The 21,280-nt window shown below is 38.6% G+C and overlaps 2 protein-coding genes across 2 annotated transcripts in view; both read left to right on the forward strand.

The window, feature by feature from the left end:
- Nucleotides 1-1,300: 1,300 nt before the first annotated feature.
- On the forward strand, nucleotides 1,301-14,690 carry LOC127867278 (uncharacterized). The gene is made up of 9 exons (XM_052408334.1): nucleotides 1,301-1,492; nucleotides 5,722-5,850; nucleotides 8,630-8,710; nucleotides 9,474-9,527; nucleotides 11,043-11,098; nucleotides 12,151-12,229; nucleotides 13,589-13,720; nucleotides 13,934-14,032; nucleotides 14,429-14,690. Exons 1-9 carry the CDS (start codon nucleotides 1,490-1,492, stop codon nucleotides 14,543-14,545), a joined length of 750 nt encoding a protein of 249 aa, XP_052264294.1. The 5' UTR covers nucleotides 1,301-1,489; the 3' UTR covers nucleotides 14,546-14,690.
- Nucleotides 14,691-19,618: 4,928 nt separating this feature from the next.
- The window catches only part of LOC127852685 (sodium/glucose cotransporter 4-like), a 32,361-nt gene continuing 30,699 nt past the window's right edge, over nucleotides 19,619-21,280 (forward strand). Inside the window, exon 1 of the mRNA XM_052386638.1 lies at nucleotides 19,619-19,780. Coding sequence (XP_052242598.1) covers nucleotides 19,703-19,780 — 78 coding nt within the window. The 5' untranslated portion in view covers nucleotides 19,619-19,702. The remainder of the gene's footprint in view (nucleotides 19,781-21,280) is intronic.

Genomic DNA, 21,280 nt, shown 5'->3' on the forward strand with positions numbered 1-21,280 from the left:
ATAAGGAATATTAAGTTGCGCTATGCCTAAAGTATATGATCCAAGTGTAACTATCCGTAATTATGGCCTCCGAATCAGTTATTAGTCCAAGTTTCTTATTCGGAAGCCATTATTTCGTAAGATCACTTACGGATATTTCATTTTTTAGATGTTGTTTGTCTCATTATAGCTATAAAATGTCATATTTATGTATCTTGTTACATTTCTTCTTTCTGAAGTATGACTTCTAGATTGATAACAAGCTTTTTCTCTTATTTGACAATATGGTTTAGGGTTTTAACTCACATTACTCAGTTTAAAATTGGCCGTGATATCAATAGTACAAATATTCAGACAAAGTTTCGTTGGGATTGGACTAAAATGGGACTTCTGGAGTTTTTATTTGATATGACATAGTTTTAAACTCGGCCGAGATATCATAAGGACAAGTGTTCAGACCATATTTCGATGAGATTGGACTAAAAATGAGACTTCTGAAGTTTTATTTGATATGAAACAGTTTTAATATCGGCTTATGTATCATAAGAACAAACGTTCAGACCAGGTTTCATTAGAATTGGACTCACCATATGACTTCTAATGTGTAAACAAAGCTTGACCATAGTAATACAAGGCAAACTGCACCCCCCTAAACCTGACAGCCAAATTTTTCAACGAGCCGGATATTCTGACCAAGTTTAAGTTTTTCCTCTTAGAGTCTTATATCATGCTCATACAGAAAGCAAAATAGGTTCACTAAAAATTGTTTAGTTGTAGATTAACGGTATGACTTTTTAAAGTTTATTAAATGTTTACAGACTTATTATTTAACAATATATCGTTTAAGTCTTTTACCATAAGAATATATTTACTTAAGAACCATTATTAAATGAAATGAATAAATCAATCAATTTCTTAACCGAAACGAAGGACCTCAGCTGCAGGGAACGGTTTCCACACGCAAATTCGTAATTGTGTTGTGTAGCCAATATTCAGGTGAGATAACACACACGACGAATTATTTAAAATAAGGCAAGAGCTACGTTCCCAAATAAATTTTAAGTCAATAAGTATTGAGTCTTGACACAGAATTTAAAAAGGCGTTGAAAGATTTCGGCCCTCCGTGACTTTCCTATCGATATTTCGCTCTTTAAGTTTTGTCTTTAGATAGGACCACACTAACACCAGCGAAAAGTATCAACGGTTTAATAACACGTCACGAAGCATTACGGAGACAGCCGATCTCTCAACACGAAGCGTTACGGAGACAGTCGATCTCTCAAGCATGATATTACGTTTAGCGGCGCTTTACAATGCAGTGTCCACATATGGCACCAGAATCAATTAATTCTAGTGAGATGGTTTATTGACGGGGCGACCGTATGATGCCATCTGTCGTCGCGCTTAAGGCCGAGATTCATCGGTGTTTTGTAGGATTAGATGGGTAATAAGCTGTTAATACAACATAACGATACAGCTCTGTTTATGAGGGATTGGTGTTAGTGGAATAATGGTAAGAAAACGTGTTGCTCGTTTTAATTTATTAAATGCTTAAAATTTTATTTCTGCTATACACATACTTCTACTACTACTACTACTACTACTACTACTACTACTACTACTACTACTACTACTACTACTACTACTACTACTACTACTACTACAACTTCTACTACTACTACTACTTCTACCACTACTACTACTACTACTACTACTACTACTACTACTACTACTACTACTAGTACTACTACTACTACTACTTCTACTACTACTACTACTACTACTACTACTATTACTACTACTACTGCTACTACTACTACTACTACTACTACTACTACTACTACTACTACTACTACTACTTCTACTACTACTACTACTACTACTACTACTACTACTACTACTACTACTACTACTACTACTACTACTACTGTAACGTGTTTGTCGTTTCTTCGGGATATATACGGTTTCTCCAAACACCAGTGGTATGTTTCAACACACAGCTTTTCCTGGGGCTTTCCTTAGCCGTTTGCTTAGATAATCAACTGCCTCAATTTAGATTGGAATCAATAAATATTTACACTTTAAATGATTTGTAAGTTTTGTATCATTGGTATGATGAACGTATGATCACTTTACAAGCCGGTTTCATATGCCATGTGTGACTTGGGTTGACTTGGGTTGACTTGGGTCAACTTGGGTTGGCTCTGGTCTGGACTTGGGTCTTGACCGCGGGAAATGTACTTTCGTTTTGGTGTAAATAATAGGAAAAAACTCAAAGAATAATGAACCTAACGGATAAAGTACCGGCAAAAATCGTCACACTACCCACGCCTCCGATTTAAGCGTCCCGCTTACAATACTCTGTCTAAGTTTGAAACAAATACGTCAACAACATCTTTTATTGACGAACAAAATTCTACTCCCGGTAGTCATGTTAAAAGCAAATGTTATGACAAAGCATGATATCTAATGCTAAATGAATGACTAGTATCCTGATGAGATGAGAAAAACAAACATGAGTATGACCTGATGAATAATGATTATCTTGATAGTTTAACGATGAAAAGAAAGTGGAAAGAAAAAAACATTAACGCAACAGTAACAAAACTAACTGCACAGATAACGTAAACAGTTTTAAAATCATCACTCTACTGGATTCTTTGAAGTATCCTCCGAAGTTGATGCTCGCACCGAACTACTACTAACTGTTTTCTTCTCAGCCTTGTAGAATGCGTCCAATTCTACGACATGCCTAACAGCATCATTGAGACAGATCGGGCGTGCTTGCTTGGTACGAATACGTAACTCAGTGCTATGTAAAGAGTCGATGAACTGTTCCTTAGCAAGGGTCTCGCGTACATCAGCAGGGACAGTGGGATATGCTAGGTTAGTTAGCCTACGTATATCCTGAGCTAACTCAGATAGTTGCTCAGAGGCCCGCTGTCGGCGCTCTCTTAATTGCACCCTGTACAATTCCGTTTGGTTCGGCGGAAGAAATCTTTCCTGGAGGGCTTGAACCAACGCAAAATAGTCGTGTGACTTTTCAGGAAGATTACCGAACACACCCTGGGCCTGTCCCCTCAAAGATACTGCCAGATACAACCCCATTTCTGACTCAGTCCATTTGTTTATCTTAGCACACGCATCAAAATGAGCTTTATAATCTTGCCACGACCCCGTACCATCGTACGTGGCAGGCTTCATCATGACTGAGGGCTTAGACTTTCCATGAGTCTCATCAAGAGCCCTTGGTATACCCTGTCTCCTCGTGGTTATGAACCTTTCTGGCGTTATCGATTCGTCAGCCTGGTAATTGTCACCATGAATCGGAGTTTCGGTATGCTTAAAGTTTACTGACCTATGATCTTTGGCAAACGAAGGTTTGGGTGTTGACGTCGAGGTCGATCTATTTGCAGCCAGGTGCAATTCCCTTTCAACACCAGTGATCTCCGCATCAAACCTTAATCTTGCATTTTCTAGCTTGACATGCTCAAGCTCGGCTCTAACCCTATCCAAGTCGCTTTGATGTGAAGCCATCGTGACGCTGAGTTGGGATGCTTAAAGTACGCCCCTATGTATCCCGCCGCTGCCACCAATTTGTGTAACGTGTTCGTCGTTTCTTCGGGATATATACGGTGGCTCCAAACACCAGTGGTATGTTTCAACACACAGCTTTTCCTGGGGCTTTCCTTAGCCGTTTGATTAGATAATCAACTGCCTCAATTTAGACTTGAATCAATGAATATTTACACTATAAATGATTTGTAATTTTTGTATCATTGGTATGATGAACGTTTAATCACTTTACAAGCCGGTTTCATATGCCATGTGTGACTTGGGTTGACTTGAGTCAACTTGGGTTGGCTCGGGTCGACTTGGGTCGTCTAGAGTTGACCTGGGGTGTCTTGGGTTGACTTGGGTCGACTTGGGGTATCTTGGGTTGACTTGGGTCAACTTGGGATGACTAGGGGCAACTTGTGATGACTTGAGTCACCAAAGGTGTCTTGAAATGACTTGGGTCACCTTTGGTGTCTTGGGTGACTTGGGTCACCTCGGGTGTCTTACACCTATAGCATCGAGTCTGCAGTGTCTCCCCTCTGCGTTACGCAAGGAAGACAATCGGTCAGGGTAGTACAAGCGACAATAAGTAGCTTGACAGACTCAGGCTGACCTACGAGACCTGACACGTACACTAACTGGAATGAACACCTTTGACCCGGCCTTATATACGAGTCTCTAGGCTACCCAGCAAGCTATGGTATGTTGTGCGCAAAGTTGCCAGGGTCACCTCCACTCGAAAGTTTCCAAAGCCACAGAGATGTCCCTTGCTCAGGCTGACCTGAAAGACCAGAAACGTGCACTGACTTATATTACCAAAGGAGACCTGTGCCCGGACTAGTATGAGTCTCAAGCTTACTCAGCAAGCTATGGTATGATATGCGCAAAGTTGCTTGGGTCTCCCCTACTCAATAGCCATCAAAAGTCACAGATACTTCCAATGGTATTTGGTCTCTAATTACTATAACGTATTAAACGTTGTGTTCTGTTCGACGATCGAACGCAGACTGCTCGCTCCCGTTGTTGTTTTTGTTTTTTAACGAGTGCACCGGGATTGTCTCCCATATGGCCATCGCCCCCAGAAAGACGTGTTATGGTTACGGGGGATAGTGCAAGATACAGGAGACACCCCGTTCCAGAGGTGATCCTGGGTCTTTTAGTTCCCGGTGTATAGCACCTAGTACACTGCACCTCGGTTTAACGTCTCATGCGAAAGACGAGTTAGTAGGTTAGGTGCAGCGGGGGATCGAACCAGCGATCTCTGGATTGTGAAGCCAGTGTGTTACCACTAGACCACGGATCCGCTACCTGCTCGCTCCCCATAAGAGCAGCGCTTTATATACTGATATATATATATATATATATACCACGTGACACGCTTGCTAAAGACATCACCCTACTATTTCATGTAAACACAACCCTACCGTTTCGAACCGTAATTGTATAATACTGTGGCTATATTATGAAATACATATTGTGCATCTTAATAACCGACTTGTATTATTAAATCATCAAATTATGTACATAAAAATACAATGATCAATCCAAAATACACACGCTATTTGCGTGGAACTTACCGAATAGTCGAATGCTTGCCCGCGGGAAATGTACTTTCGTTTTGGTGTAAATAATAGGAAAGAACTCAAAGAATAATGAACCTAAAGGATAAAGTACCGGCAAAAATCGTCACACTACTACTATTGCTACTACCACTACCACTACTACTACTACCACTGCTACTACTACTACTACTACTACTACTACTACTACTACTACTACTACTACTACTACTACTACTACGACTACTACTACTACTACTACTACTACTACTACTACTACTACTACTACTACTACTACTACTACTACTACTACTACTACTACTACTACTACTACTACGACTACTACTACTACTACTACTACTACTACTACTACTACTACTACTACTACTACTACTACTACTACTACTACTACTATTACTACTACTGCTACTACTTCTACTACTACTACTACTACTACTCCTACTACTACTACTACTACTACTACTACTACTACTACTACTACTACAAATGCTAATACATCTAGGCGCTGAAATCAAAGAAAATTTATTTTTATTGCGTAATGCAAAAGTCACATAAAACAATTGGTGCAGTCTGATCTATATTAAATTGAATGTGATGCTTTCAGATTTTTCCAGGATTACTTGGGTTAGTGTGCTGTGTGAACTTTACGTGGTCACTTCCAGTCATGCCCCCTCATGATCATATGCATGGGGTAAAAATGGGAGTTCCATCAAGCGGTTGTGATGACGGCGAGGTAATTATTGTCGTCTGCACACGTGTGATGATGACATATAGTGCTGCAAATTTGTTAAGCTTTTTTAAACCTATTCGTTTAAGCTCGATTGCATAACAAGCCTAAGGCTTATATGAAACGCTGTCGAGTCCGTTTCCTTGGTGTCTATTGTGGAGATCTAAAGAACGCTCCCACAGTGGGAATCGAACCCATGACCTCCCGATCGCTAGGCGGACACCATATCCACTACACTTGTTAAGTTTTGTAACATCTAACTGGCCACAACTCATAATCATAGGGTTACGATGCTGTCCGGTAATCTTGCGCAGTTAAGGGTCAATTGGTTTAAAAACATGTTCTTTTATAAATTGGCAACATAATATCTAAATTTATTATGAAAATTATAAGTTCATGTGCTTATTAACACAAAAACATCTGATTAATTCAGTGAAGAACTGCCCGATTTGATTTCAAAACAAACATGACTCACCTCATTTTCAAACTATCACAGTGTCCGGTAATCTTGCGCACTTTGTATAATGACCTCGTTTAGGCAAAATTGTAGACATATGGTGTCAAATTATTGACAAAAAAACATTCCAGAAAAATATTTTAAAAATCAGTTTGCAAAACCATTGAAATTAAATGTGGATTTCTAGTGCAGTTTTTGTTCACTACAAATCAAAAAATAATATAGTAACTAATAATAGTGTACAATTACAACAATGTAATACAAAAGTACCGGTATGCGTGAAAAAATGCACAACAGGTTTGATACCACGATCATGCTTCCATAGTTTATAGAAAATATCAAAACTAGGCCATTGCGCATGCGGAGATCATACCAAATTGGTTTGACAGAATGGCGGGAAATGATGACTATGTCGTCTGATGCGATATATTTTCATGGCAAAAAATACCATAACTGATCGGATATTATGCAATGGAATGCTAAATTACACGTTGGATTTATGAATTCTTAATTTAAAGTATGCTTTAATGCTAAAGACTGCAGGGAATTTGTGATTCATTTAGAATTTTTCGTAAGAAGGCCAGTGTTTACGATGTATAGGGATGACGCAACCGGTGCTTAAATGTAATGATCGAATTTAATTTTGCATGGAATACGTAACTTTTAAATCCGTTAATTCTTTACAATGTGAAATTCCATCTTTCATCACTAAAGAAACCCATTCGTCGTCTGCGTGATTCGCAAATGCGAAGTGCGCATGATTACCGGATTCGCAAGATTACCGGACTTAACTGTATATATACCAAAATGTTTCCCAGTGTCTGTAGATTTCAGAATAAGATATCATTTTTCTGGAAAGTGCTGGAGAGCTAAGAACTCCAAGATGGCGTCCAAGATGATTCACTTACTAGTGAAGATGAATTTAATAATTCTATTGAACACCTATATGTACTGACCTCAATATCTGATAGAAGTAATCCATTGATTAAGGGCTTCTACCAACCAGATCACCAAAGTCACCAAAGGTCAAGGTCAATGTCATTTCATGGTCAAAATGGAAAAAAATATACGAAAATTTGAGTATTGACATATCATTTTCTTTTTTAATTCCCTTGCTTTACATTTGTTGTGATTACTAATCTCTTTATTATATAGCCACATTTACAAGCTTCCTTTTAAACAAAAGCAAGTGCCTAAAATTGTGTTTGTAACCATGGTAACCAAGACTACATACGCTATGCAGCCATTTTCCTGGTTCAGGGATAGTCATTTGGCATACATTATAACCATCAAGTTCAACAAAATTTTGCTTTTAATCTTTAATATACAATACCCATAGCTATTGACGTTTGTATAAAATATAATCAGGGTCATTTAAAGGTCAAGGTCTAGGAATGTCTTTTAAGAATAAAACAATGATATGTTCAAAATTATGAGCAAAAAATAACGGAATAGTGTACGAAAATGTTGATTCTTAATGCTTTTAGACTTCTTAAGTCAAATGTTAAGAACAACCATGCAGTGTTCCATGTATCATATTTATTCAACAATCAATGCACCTGGTATGAGTGCTTGATACAGACTCATAAACGTTATTTACACATGTTGTAAATTATGAGGTTTTACATGGAATTTACTAATACAAATTATGCAATTAACAAATTATGTTTTCAAGTTACAAACATTGAAAAACAACTCCTGTATCATAATTCATATCATGTGCATGAAGTAACTAGTCACTTTCAATCTGTTAACAGCTGTTATTACAAATGCACCATCTGTATAAAAAGTGTTACGAGAAAGGAAATATGATCTGACTAAATTCAGATTCAAAATCATGTATTTGCAGCATGACATATACAATCATAGTTTAACTAAGTTGCCTGTTTGCAGCACTAATATATAATACGATAAATAACTGTCGTCTGTACTTGTGTGATGACGTCATATATAACGCGATAAATAAGTTAGGCTACCACGTATGTGTGATTAACTGAGCCAAACACGTTTAGTAACATCGTATATGATTATTTGGTTACATACTACATCAAATAAGTTGATGTAAAACGCAAATGATTATTTGGTTATATACTACACCAATTAATTTTGGCAAAACAACTCGTAATTTTTTGGTTTTATACTGCGCCAAATAAGTGTCGGACAACTTTTGCGATAACATATGTGATCCTTTTGTTATAAACTGTACCAAGTATCGTTAAGCAACACGTTATGTAAAAGTGCAAGCTTGCAATAACAATCTCGCATTATATATATCAAAATATTTTATAAAATGTAAGATTGCCTTATAAATCACGGTATTCTATATAGCACGGTATAGAGATAGACTGGGACCCCCGCAGTATGAAAGAGTCGATATGTCTGTCCGGAGAGCCGCAAGTCTACGATCAGGTAGGAAAGAGACATTAATCTTGAGAATGTGCTTTAATTAACAAAACAGTCAGTCGTTTTAAATATAGGTAAAGAAAACATCTCTAAAGTCCGTCGTCTTATTGTGAAGACGGATGTTATCATACAACAGCTATCCTCCATGCGATATGTTCTATAACAATTCTTACATTCCCCTTTTCATGCTAAAAAAGCGAACACAATAAACAATGATATGTTTAAGCGAGTTGCCTCAGAGCAAACAATATTTAAGCCTCGCCGTGATTATCAGCGGGCTTAATGCAAGTGCAGAAAGTGGGGTTCCAGATTAGCCTGCGCAATCCGCATAGGCAATTCAGGGATGACACTTTCCACCTAAACTGGATTTTCGCAAAGCAGAGACTTAATGCAATTGGAAAATTCCATGCAAGCGGACTGCACAGTCTTATGTAGGGTGACACTTTCTGCACATGCATTAAGCCCCGTTTTTCCACAGCGAGGCTCATATCAATCAATGATTCCTCTTGATAAACTTTCCGCTGTTTCACTAGATTACTCATGTATAAATGGACCTTACTCTGTGAAAATATAAATTGGCAGTGCGCACAGGCTAATCAGGGACGACACTTTCCGCTTTTATGATATTTGTCCGTTTAGATAAAGTTAGCAAAAATCTAGTTAAGACTGAAAATGTCGTCCCCGATAAGCCTGTGCGGACTGCGCATTCTAATCTAGGACGACTCTTTACGCATATGCATTAAACCCTGCGTTCAATATTTAACTCCAGGGAAGACATGCGGATATACAGTACATTGACCGCGTGGAGGAACCAAGTTTGATGGTAAGTTGTCTTCTCATATTTGGTTAAAGTTTATTTTACTTTTACACGTTGTGCTAACATTTTTGCCCCAGATGTTTTTTTAACATGAATATTAAGCTTTCAATCAACCCTCTGGACGTAATGGTTAATGGAATTATAAACACACAGGCTGCTGTATCTGCCACAGTACCTTCAAAAGTGCTAGAGTGGAGTTAGATGTACACCGGTTTTGAGTGGCAAATATCGCCAAAGAAAAATAAACGGATTTTTTTTTAATGACACATTATGCATGCAAAAATCAACGGCCAACCATTCTTTCGATCCTAAATGTTCATTTTACATAAGTAAACGTTAAACGAACTAATTTTGAAATAAGCACACATTTTGAAGGTGTGTGAAGTTGGCACTGACATCGGCAATCGACATTCGACATTCGAATATCGAGCTTGGACGAAGCTCTGACATCGACATTCGCCCCAGCTCCATATTCGGGACTTTTGCCGAATGTCGATGTCAGAGCTGGCTCGACATTCGCTCCAGCTCGATATTCGGTTTTTTTGCCGAATGTCGATGTCAGTCCTGGCTCGACATTCGTGCCAGCTCGATATTAGCGAGTTTTGCCGAATGTCGCTGTCAGAGCTGGCTCGACATTCGCCCGAGCTCAATATCGGGTTTTTTGCCGAATGCCGATGTCAGAGCTGACTCGACATTCGCCCCATCTCGATATTTGGGACTTTTTCCGAGTGTCGATGTCAGACCTGGCTCGACATTCGTCCCAGCTCGATATTCGGGACTTTTTCCGAGTGTCGATGTCAGACCTGGCTCGACATTCGTCCCAGCTCGATATTCGCTAGTATTGCCAAATGTCCATGTCAGAGCTGGCTCGACATTCGCCCCAGCTCGATATTCGTTTTTTTTGCCGAATGTCGATGTCAGACCTGGCTCGACATTCGTGCCAGCTCGATATTTGCGAGTTTTGACAAATGTCGATGTCACAGCTGGCTCGACATTCGCCCCAGCTCGATATTCGGTTTTTTGCCGAATGCCGATGTCAGAGCTGGCTCGACATTCGCCCCAGCTCGATATTCGGGACTTTTGGCGAATTTCGATGTCAGAACTGGCTCGACATTCGCTCCAGCTCGATATTCGGGGTTTTTGCCGAATGTCGATGTCAGAACTGGCTCGACATTCGTCCGAGCTCGATTTTTGCAAGTATTGCCGAATGTCGATGTCAGAGCTGGCTCGACATTCGCCCGAGCTCGATATTCGGGTTTTTTGCCGAATGTCGATGTCAGAGCTGGCTCGACTTCGCCCCAGCTCGATATTCGGGACTTTTGCCGAATGTCGATGTCAGAGCTGGCTCGACATTCGTCCCAGCTCGAATATTCGAATGTCGATTGCCGATGTCAGTGCCAACTTCACGCACATACATTTTGATAACGCTTATATTCTATAATTATAATAAGTATAATAAGAATTTATCATTTCCATTTAAACCTCATTTTCCCAGAGCGCTTCTTATGTATTTTCAAACAGATGATGCACGTGTGTCTGGATACACCAATAGTGTACAACACGTCTGTGCCGCTCAGGTAGGTAGCACAACAACATCCTCATCAATGTCACTGGCCTGTTAAAGGGCATCAACTCCTATACATAAAATAATAGCTTGTAGTCAGAGTTATGCTTACGTTTTTTATTGCTCGATTTGTCCGAATACATATATGTTAGGCTTTAACATAAATCATAGCGCCGACGGCATTCAAAGGCTATAGGCAAGGTACAGTAAAGTTTTTGCCAAAGTAAATGTTAAAGGTTAACAGTTGAATTATTGAAAATCTTAAAATGTATTTAAAAAAAGTAAAACACAGAATAAGTACAAATAAATGAAACAAGAAGTTATGAACTATTGCAAAACATACTATATCAATCGGAAAATCAGAAACACGATTCAAGGGAGCTAGGTATTTTGTGAGAAAGGAAATGCCCGGATGTAAATGTTACTGTCCGTTGTATGTTAAGATAAGTCATATGGATGTGTTCTGAGCTTTGTATGTCTGTTAGTTTTGGTATAATATTCATTCCAAGATAACCTCGTAACAATGCTATCAGTTAATTTTGGTATTTGGTATTATCTTACGCTAGGCATTCTTAGAAAGACAAGCGAATCCTATAAGCGTAGGCGATACATTAAGTAATACATAAAATTATTGTTTGAGAATATCCAAATTTTTGTTTTGGTGTACTAATGTTTTCAAAAACGAGACCTAATGTATACCGTTCAAACGAAAAAAAGACGTCTTAATACTAATTTCAACACAAATGGCCTTTGTTATTGAGCTTTCTTTTCCGTTCTTTCTACGAAATCCTCGTTTTTGGAACTGGGCTCAGTTCACGTGCGTTAAGTTTCGCCCCAGATAAGTGTCCAGTCCGCATCGGCTAACTAGAGACGACTCTTTCCTCCTTAACTAGATAATCGTTTAGAAGAGACTCCCTTATGACGAAATATTCAATATAAGCAAGAAAGTGTTTTACCCCTTTAGCCTGTGCGGACTGCGCAGGCTTATCTGGAATCACACTTTACTCACATGCATGAAACCCAGTTTTCCCAGAATGCGGCCCATGTGCCACGTGTATGTTACAGCGGCGACCATAGACCACTATGGCCAGTGTTTGGAGAGTACAGGTACCTGCCCCCACAGCGATGGGTCCACTCCCTAGAGGTACGAACAAGCTCCAATCTTGTAGATTCCGTTTTGTGTTTCGAAGTTCATGAGGCCCTTACGTGCAAGAGTCTGCATTATATAAGGTACCGCAGAGTATTTACTACCTAATTAGCACACACGACTCAGGCAAGTTTTGGCCAGTTTCTATCATTTCTATGTAATTCTGTTTTGCATTGTTTATATTTTGCTTGTTCTTGTTCTGTAAGGGATAACCTGATTTCCTAGAAATACGTGCTCATAACGAAATCATATGTGGTCTAGAGGAAGCGCGTTAAATTTTTCTTCTAAAGATCACGGGTTATGCGAGTTTTCTTTTGAAACATTTTCGTGTCTTAATAATTTGTAAGACTATTCTAAATATAAACGTGTACAAGTATATAAAGTATATGAAGCTTTTTAAAGCAAAAATCTGTGAACAATTTACTTTATTTTCATAATTACTGTATACAGACCTTTTGAGCAATTCGTTCAAATTGAATTTCGATTGACTTGAAAGCTTACAGCTATACTAGGGTGGCTATTGTTTTACACTATTTATCATCATTTTAAAATTGAGTTTTGTATTATTTGCTTCGCTTTCATAGATTTAATAACGTCTTTTAAGGGTTTTGTATTACGTAACACTGATTGTCTCGCTTCATCAACATAATTGCTAGCAATCATTTTTGTCAGTTTACCCCGAATCTACAAGCTTTCCACTTTGCTTTGAATATAAAACACAAAAAAGCCAAGAACAAAAAAACACACTATATTATTGTGTTTTCATTTCAAATGAACAGTCAAATAGCATCGAAATAAACTTTATTTTGTATTCTTTATTTATAATTCTTTACATAAAATATATGTGTAGACGTTGGTTGAAGCCATCTGTCTTTTCAGTAATTCCGAGAAAACAATATCGTGGAAAATTAATTTGAAACTAAGGTGCGTCTTTTCAAAACGCTTTCGATTCTTTTGTATATTTAATTGTATTAAGATAATACATTTGATGTTTTATCAATAAACAAAAAGGTGACTAGTTAACTCAAAGTTAATTTAGTCTCTAAATTATTATCATCACTCCAAACTTAAATATGGACCGTGCTCTGTGAAAAGGGGTTTAAATGCATGTGCGTGTAGTGACGTCCCTGATTAGCCTGTGCAGTCCGCACAAACTAATCAGGGGCGACACTTTCTGCCTAAACTTGATTTTTGATAAGAAGATACTTTCTTTAAACGGAAAATATCATAAAAGTGTCGTCCCTGATAAGCCTGTGCGGACTGCACTGGCTAATCTGGAACGACTCTTTACGCACATGCATTAAACCCCCTTTTCACAGAGCAAGGCCCACATGGATGTGCCTGTTTACATTCTAGCACGGTGCTGTAGCGCTGCTGTACAATCCATGCACGTTCAACTCACGTGACATTGACGTCATCAAGGGCGTGGTCAGAGGTTGTATCTGGAAACATGTGATTACCCCATACAAGCACATTCCAGAAAATATGGTAGGTTATTAATATTTTCAGATATTTCATCGTAATGTACGTGTCAGCTTAACTTTGTTTTTCTTATGCCATATGAAACGTTCACAAAGGTGCATGGCCGGGCGTGTAAATCCCCCAAAATAATTCTTAATCGACTGTCTTGAAAATATAAAAGTCCTTACGTTTGTAATGTGAAAACATAGTTAATTTCATGTCATTGCTTCACCATTTCAGCCATACGCCCTGCTCACGTACGGACACATGCGGCTTCTGAATCACTTCCGGGGCGAGGTGACCCAACAGGAAGTGAAACTCGTCACAGACTTCATTAAGGTTTGTATTCATTACAGAGCTTTGACGTCCGTGTTCATGTGCTGGTTTTGGAGAATGTGTTTATATAAATTTTTGCTGTGATTGAAAATAAGTATAGTTGTAAGAGGACCATAAAGGTTAATAAATAATATGTATGCTAGACCTGAAACTGGTGTGAAAGATTATCGTTATAATGGTACGGGGTTTTCTTTTCTATGTTATCCTCTTTCTTTCATGATGTTTTTATTTGCCATGATGATGATTATAATAATGATTCAGTAATTCTTTTTTGTTCTTGCTGCTGCTGCAGCCGATGATAATACATATGCTGATCATGCTGATGGTGAGGATGCTGATGATAGTCAAGTCGCTGTTGTTGGTGATGTTGCTGATACTTTACGTGTCGCTCCTTTTCAGGACACTGCCCTGCGAGGCCCGGAGAGCGCCGTTCTCAAGGACGGTCAGTACAGTGCGGGGCTCCTGCAACCCTCGGACCACTCCCTCGACACCAGGGCTCTGTGTCCTGACCGGTGACGCGGTATTCCGGCACACGAGCGTCTGCCTAAGTATGTTTTACGACTGGATGGAATTCCTTTTAGTCTACAAACCTTTCAATGATCGACGTAATATACTCATGTTAAACACGTTTAGAAAAACGGAATTAAAATAAGAAAAACTGTTTTATTTCTTTTTTGTACGATTCGTTTTCGATGTTTGTTCATAGCGGGCCAAAAGAAACCGGACCGAACAGATAGTGTTCAGGCGCTACAACACGCACACGAGATTCCTCACTAGCTATTTATATGAGTCCCACATGTAAATATGCTTCGCAAAAACATGCATCACGCTTCTGGGGGGGGGGGAAATCACGTGATAGTCAAGATGGCGACGTCCATGCGGAGACAGTTATTTTTCGCCGTTTTGTACCCTGTATTACTTTTGTTACTTTTTTAAATGCCGCTCACTTTCCAGCTATATCAGTAAAAAGGTGTTATGCGTTTATTTCGTATTTCGATTTTTATATCGAATTGACTCCCAACGAATTTTTCTTAGTGGAGTTGTAATTTTGTCGTCCCGCAAAGAAATTTTGCAGCGAGTAAAGTCGAGATATTGATCGAATATTAATACGAAATAAACGCTATCATCTTTCTTTCTGATATGGCTGGAAAGTGAGCAACATTTAAAAATTAATACAGGAAATAAAGGGTATACAACGGCGAAAAATAACTGCCTCGTCATGGACGTCGCCATCTTGACAATCACGTGAGTAAACCCTCTTAAGCTTTTTAGAAGGCATTTATGATAGCACAAATGAATCGCAAATAAAATACGACATTGAGGCGAATTTAGGTACTATCGGGGTGACAAAATCCGTGATATGTCCATCGAATTCATTATAAAAAGGCAATACAATAGATGTGAAACGGACAAGCTCAGTTACGGAAAAATTTCCGGACAGACAGACGATTTTTCTTAAATCACGTTAAAAAAACACGTTAGGAGTAACTATCACTGGTTACGTATGCCCTGCGAATGAGATTCAAATAGTACGAAACTGTCAGAGTACGCGTGTTGTCGCATGATAACTCATCAACGCCGCTCTCGAGTCAAAGTGAACGAGAAATGTCCGAACCATAACTTCCTTGACATCCGAGTAATCCGCTTTCATATCAGGCAGTACACTCACCCCACCGGCCATTTGTTTTCATCTGTGTTATCTAACGGTATGTTATGCAGCGGATACTTGTTTTACGGGCATTGCTCACCTGATAAATCATGTATCAAAGTAATGTTATCAAAGTAATGTTTAATTCATTATAAAAATAGTTGAAGTAGTAAAAGTAATTACAATGATAATAATAATAATAATAATAATAATAATAATAATAATAATAATAAGCAGAAGAAGGAGAAGAAATAGAAGAAGTAGAGAGGAAGAAGAAGTAGTAAAAGAAGAAGAAGTAAAAGAAGAAGAAGAATGAGAAGAAGAAGAAGAAAAAGAATAGTAGCAGTAGTAGAGTAAAACTAGCGCGTTACATTTATTATTGAATAAACTAAATATAAATAAAAAACATACCATGTGGTCAGGTGAGCTATACAACGGATTAGATGAGCAATGCGGAAGAAATGGCAAGCGCCCGTGGGTATTATTGTCAATATCTGCGCGGACTTGGACACCCTTTGCAGCCCGCAGATAAGCTAAGGGCAGGCAAGTTGTAAGGACAAGGTCATGTTTACCCGAGGAAAATCTTGTCTATATCCACCAGATGCACTTAAGCATCGTTACTGTTGTCATGACAATAGCGAAAGTGTACGCATTAATATGCAAAAGTATACTTAACAGACTTTTTATGTTGGAAAAGCGATACTTAACTGAAAAAGAAGTGACCAAGTTTGCCAAAATTGTGTCCTCTAAAGTGAATTAAAAAATCACGATGACAATATGATTTGACTTGGTTACCTAGTTTTTGACCCCATGGATCCCAATTAGCTTGAAACCAGTAAAATCTATGCGCGGATGTCGATAGAAGACGATTCCGAAGTTTTTAAGTATGAGTGATCGATACCAGACGGCAATTGCAACTCACGCACCCGTTAATCGTACAGATATGAGTACAACAGTTGTGTATTGTGTCTTTTGAATTCAATGGTTAGTCTGAATGCAGTCATAATGGAATTCGCATGAAGTTTGATAAATTAAAATAAGACATTCGTCAACAAATTATTTAATATATTTTGCTTTGCTAAATATGAAGTGTAAGATGCTTTTTTGTTTTATAAATTTTATTAATCACTTTATCAAGTAACCAATTACAAAAATTGTTCAGTGTATTGAGTTCTCGATGATATAAATGCGTTCATCTGTCATCAGCAATACATAGACATGAAGGATACTGAGCAACCAGGAACGGATTCTTAGTGCAGGTTCCATTGTTTGACAATTTTGACTGTAAGCTAATATTTTTAGATTAAGTTTTAATGACTTTTTATTTTAGAGCAATATTTTTCGTTACATCATAATTCATCGAGTAGTCGATAAATACGCATACAGTTTCTTAGAGATACTGAAATATTATTGTCAAGTAAATAATCAAAATTTTTACGAAATCCGCCCTCCTAAACTAGGTGTTGACCGTTAGCACTCGCCCTCTTAAACTAGGTATTGACAATTAGCAGTAGCCCCCCTATACTAGGTGTTGACAGTTAGCAGTCGACCTCCTAAACTAGGTATTGACAGTAAGTAGTCGACCACCTAAACTAGGTATTGATAGTTAGCAGTCGACCACCTAAATAGGTATTAACAGTTAGCAGTCGCCCACCTAAACTAGGTATTGACAGTTAGCGGTGGCCCACAAACTAGGTATTGACAACTAACAGTCGCCCACCTAAACTAGGTATTGACAGTTAGCACTCGCCCTCCTAGACTAGGTATTGACAGTTAGCAATCGACCTCCTTAACTAGGTATTGACAGTTAGCAATCGACCTCCTAAACTAGGTATTGACAGTTAGCACTCGCCCTCCTAAACTAGGTATTGACAGTTAGCAATCGACCTCATAAACTAGGTATTGACAGTTAGTAGTCGCCCTCCTAAACTAGGTATTGACAGTTAGCACTCGCCCTCCTAAACTAGGTATTGACAGCACTCGCCCTCCTTTACTAGGTATTGACACTTAGCAGTCGCCCACCTAAACTAGGTATTGACAGTAAACGGTCGCCCTCCTAAACTAGGTATTGACAGTTAGCACTCGCCCTCCTTAACTAGGGATTGACAGTTAGCACTCGCCCCCCTAAACTAGGTATTGACAGTTAGCAATCGACCTCTTAAACTAGGTATTGACAGTTAGCACTCGCCCTCCTAAACTAGGTATTGACAGTTAGCAATCGACCTCATAAACTAATTATTGAAGTTAGTAGTCGCCCTCCTAAACTAGGTATTGACAGTTAGCACTCGCCCTCCTAAACTAGGTATTGACAGCACTCGCCCTCCTATACTAGGTATTGACACTTAGCAGTCGCCCACCTAAACTAGGTATTGACAGTAAACGGTCGCCCTCCTAAACTAGGTATTGACAGTTAGCACTCGCCCTCCTTAACTAGGGATTGACAGTTAGCACTCGCCCCCCTAAACTAGGTATTGACAGTTAGCAATCGACCTCATAAACTAGGCATAGACAGTAAGTAGTCGCCCTCCTAAACTATGTATTGAGTATTGACAGTTAGCAATCGACCTCCTAAACTAGGGATTGACAGTAACAAATCGACCTCCCAAACTATGCATTGACAGTTAGCAGTCGACCTCAAAAACTAGGGATTGACCGTAACCAGCTCTTTTACTCTCTGTTAACACTCGAGAGCACATTCTGTTATCATGCAAAGAAGCACTCGTCCAATGTGCTATAGAAAGCACCATGAACAAGGACTGAGTGAAACTGCCAACACGCTGGTACAAAAAGAAAAAGGTCTTGGCTAACTCAAAACTTCTTACATACCATTCGTCGAGGAAGGATACAACAATAAACAGATGAAAGGGAGTTGGCTGACGATTCTAACCCGAACCTGCAGTTTCCGGATCTAGTTCAAACAACATCGAGACCAGCCTTTGCCACCAGCTCAAAGATTGTTAAAAATATTGCCATTGTGGAAATAACACGCTTCTCTTAAAATCTCCCCATGGAAAGAGAAATGTGCGCAACTGAAAAGATGGAAGTACCAGGACCTAGAACAATACTAACAGCAAGGCTGACAAACCTAGAACTACCCACTGCAAGTTGATTGCAGGGGGTTCCATTCACACTCTGTCTGGATATTGTTGAGCGCCTTCGGGGAAATATATTTGAAGAAAAAAGCTTTCTGTCATAATAGTAGCAGATGCTGTCAAAAGAAGCTCCATCTGGCTGTGGTACAAGATTAATGCCAGTAACTTGAAGCCCATTATTAATGGGTAATGCTTGGCAAATATTACTGTCCGGTCATCCGGAGTCTCTCCTGGGATTTAAAGGTCGAAACAGGCGTGTACGTATTGTTCCGGTCACATGACATTGGTGGTAGCAGTAAAGTGCTATAATAGACAAATTTATTATCACAACACTGATTTGATAACTCGCTCTATTGCATTTTCCCTTAAAACTGAATCTATCCGTTGCTAAAACTCTTCCTCTATAAATCTGTCTTTGCTTTAGCTTACCACATCCTGCCTAATGCCTCACTCACACACACACTCCCTCCCTCCCTCCCTCCCTCCCTCCCTCCCTCCCTCCCTCCCTCCCTCCCTCCCTCCCTCCCTCCCTCCCTCCCTCCCTCCCTCCCTCCCTCCCTCCCTCCCTCCCTCCCTCCCTCCCTCCCTCCCTCACTCCCTCACTAACTCACTCACTCACTAAAATTATACAATATTTTGAACAGATCATTCTGTTAGATTCATCCTCCTACTAGTAACCCATTTAACCAATGTAATTACATCTTCATTCATTTTGTTCGATGATTTATTCCAAGTCACGAATCCTCGTTGCTGAATCAGCGGCAACTGCTTCATAGGACGTGCTCTGTGCATGTACTGTACGCACGCTGTCAACAGATGACTAGGTGTGGAGCTGGGTCGTACTCAACCAACCATAACGGGCATACTTCATTAGACCATACCTTTACAAGGCTTAACGTAAACATCTAAATGTTATACTGAATGTAAGCGACAATGGCTACTGTACTGCATTGGGGAGATATTTTAGTGATTCTTGGATATTTTCTGGCGGTTATATTAGTTGGACTGTGGGTAGGTGTTACATGTATTAGGTTTGCTTTTACGGACATACATGTGATGATGTGTATGTAAACTTATTTGCAAAAATAATGGCGTATATTTGATCGTATTTATTATATTATTATTACATGGGTTTAAGAATAGTACTTAATATTACCTAATTAAGAAAAATGATGTATCATATGTAGCTAACCTGACTGTTTTCACAGGTTAATTAATTTGAATTGAAAGTTATGTACCATTCTTCCATTCACGAATGATACCTGCAATGTTCAATTGCTTCTAACGATTTCAATAAAAACAATAAACAATTTAACTGTTTAGCGTAAATATACGTTGACTGTGTATATCGTTTAAGTCGGAATGCAATACTTAAAGCAGACTACACATTTCGCAGGTAAATCACCGATAAATAACCCAAATATTTATAACGTAGGATGTTTACAGTACTCACTTATTTACGGATTCAATTATTCGAAACATTAACATAATATAATTTCGATACATGCAAAATTTGTTAAAATCATCTTAAATTTCTTACTTTAAATTATATAAGTGCTTTTCACATTCCTCTTACAAATTAATATTAACCCATTTATTCCTAGTGAGTCGACTCTCCCATCCTTCTAAATGGCATCAATTTATTTCCAAAATTAGGGATGTCTAGTATATTTATTTTTGTATTTATAATATTTCTTACAGAAATTCCTTTAAGCAAACAGCGCAGACCCAGATGAGACGCCCCATCATGCGGCGTCTCATCCGGGTCTACGCTGTTTGCATAGGCCTTTTTTCTAGACGCTAGGTATAAATGGGTTAATTGAAATGTATGGGTGTTTTGACGTGTTAATATATTTTTCTTGTCATGCTAATTACTTATAAACTATATAAAAACGGAACGTTCAAATTTATGGTAGAACATCAACATGGAAAATTTATTATTGGGAAAATCTAAATATCTCTTATCTTCGCTTTATGTGACTTATTATGATTGTTTGCTTCATACTTGAAACGATTTCTGAGTCAAACGCCACCTTAACACATGAGTTATTTTGCATACTTTCGTTTCGAAAATCTTCAAGATTTCAAAATGAATATTAAATATATGTAGCAAAACTATTCCGTCGTGAGTTTATTTTTGTATACAGGTCACAACGTCTTGAAGTTTCATTGCCTGTAAAGCTATTCCCAATACTTAGTATTTGCTCAAGATAAAGGTGATCAATATCTGAATGCACAGACACGAGCGTGGCCAAATCTTCAGTACCCGGGTGGACGCGCCTGTTGTATTAATCCCACGAATGCGCTGTGATAGTCCCGATAAGGCCCTATGCAATCCAGCATTGAGATTTTAAGATATTTCAATTATTTATTTTTTTAGAAAATCGTAATGTCAAAAATGTTTTATCACCTAAGACCGCGAAATCAAATGTTAGCGTACATACATGTATTGCTACATTAATAAAACTATTTACAAAAGTACGATATCTACTTGTTTATCAAAAATCTGCT

This window comes from Dreissena polymorpha, chromosome 1 (assembly GCF_020536995.1).
Source record: "Dreissena polymorpha isolate Duluth1 chromosome 1, UMN_Dpol_1.0, whole genome shotgun sequence".
Classification (NCBI taxonomy): domain Eukaryota; kingdom Metazoa; phylum Mollusca; class Bivalvia; order Myida; family Dreissenidae; genus Dreissena; species Dreissena polymorpha.

Excerpts from the sequence above, each read along its gene's own strand:
- LOC127867278 (XM_052408334.1), top strand. Across the intron at positions 5,851-8,629 it reads GCGGTTGTGATGACGGCGAG|CACGGTATAGAGATAGACTG; the intron begins GTAATTATTGTC and ends TATTCTATATAG. Across the intron at positions 13,721-13,933 it reads AGCACATTCCAGAAAATATG|CCATACGCCCTGCTCACGTA; the intron begins GTAGGTTATTAA and ends TCACCATTTCAG.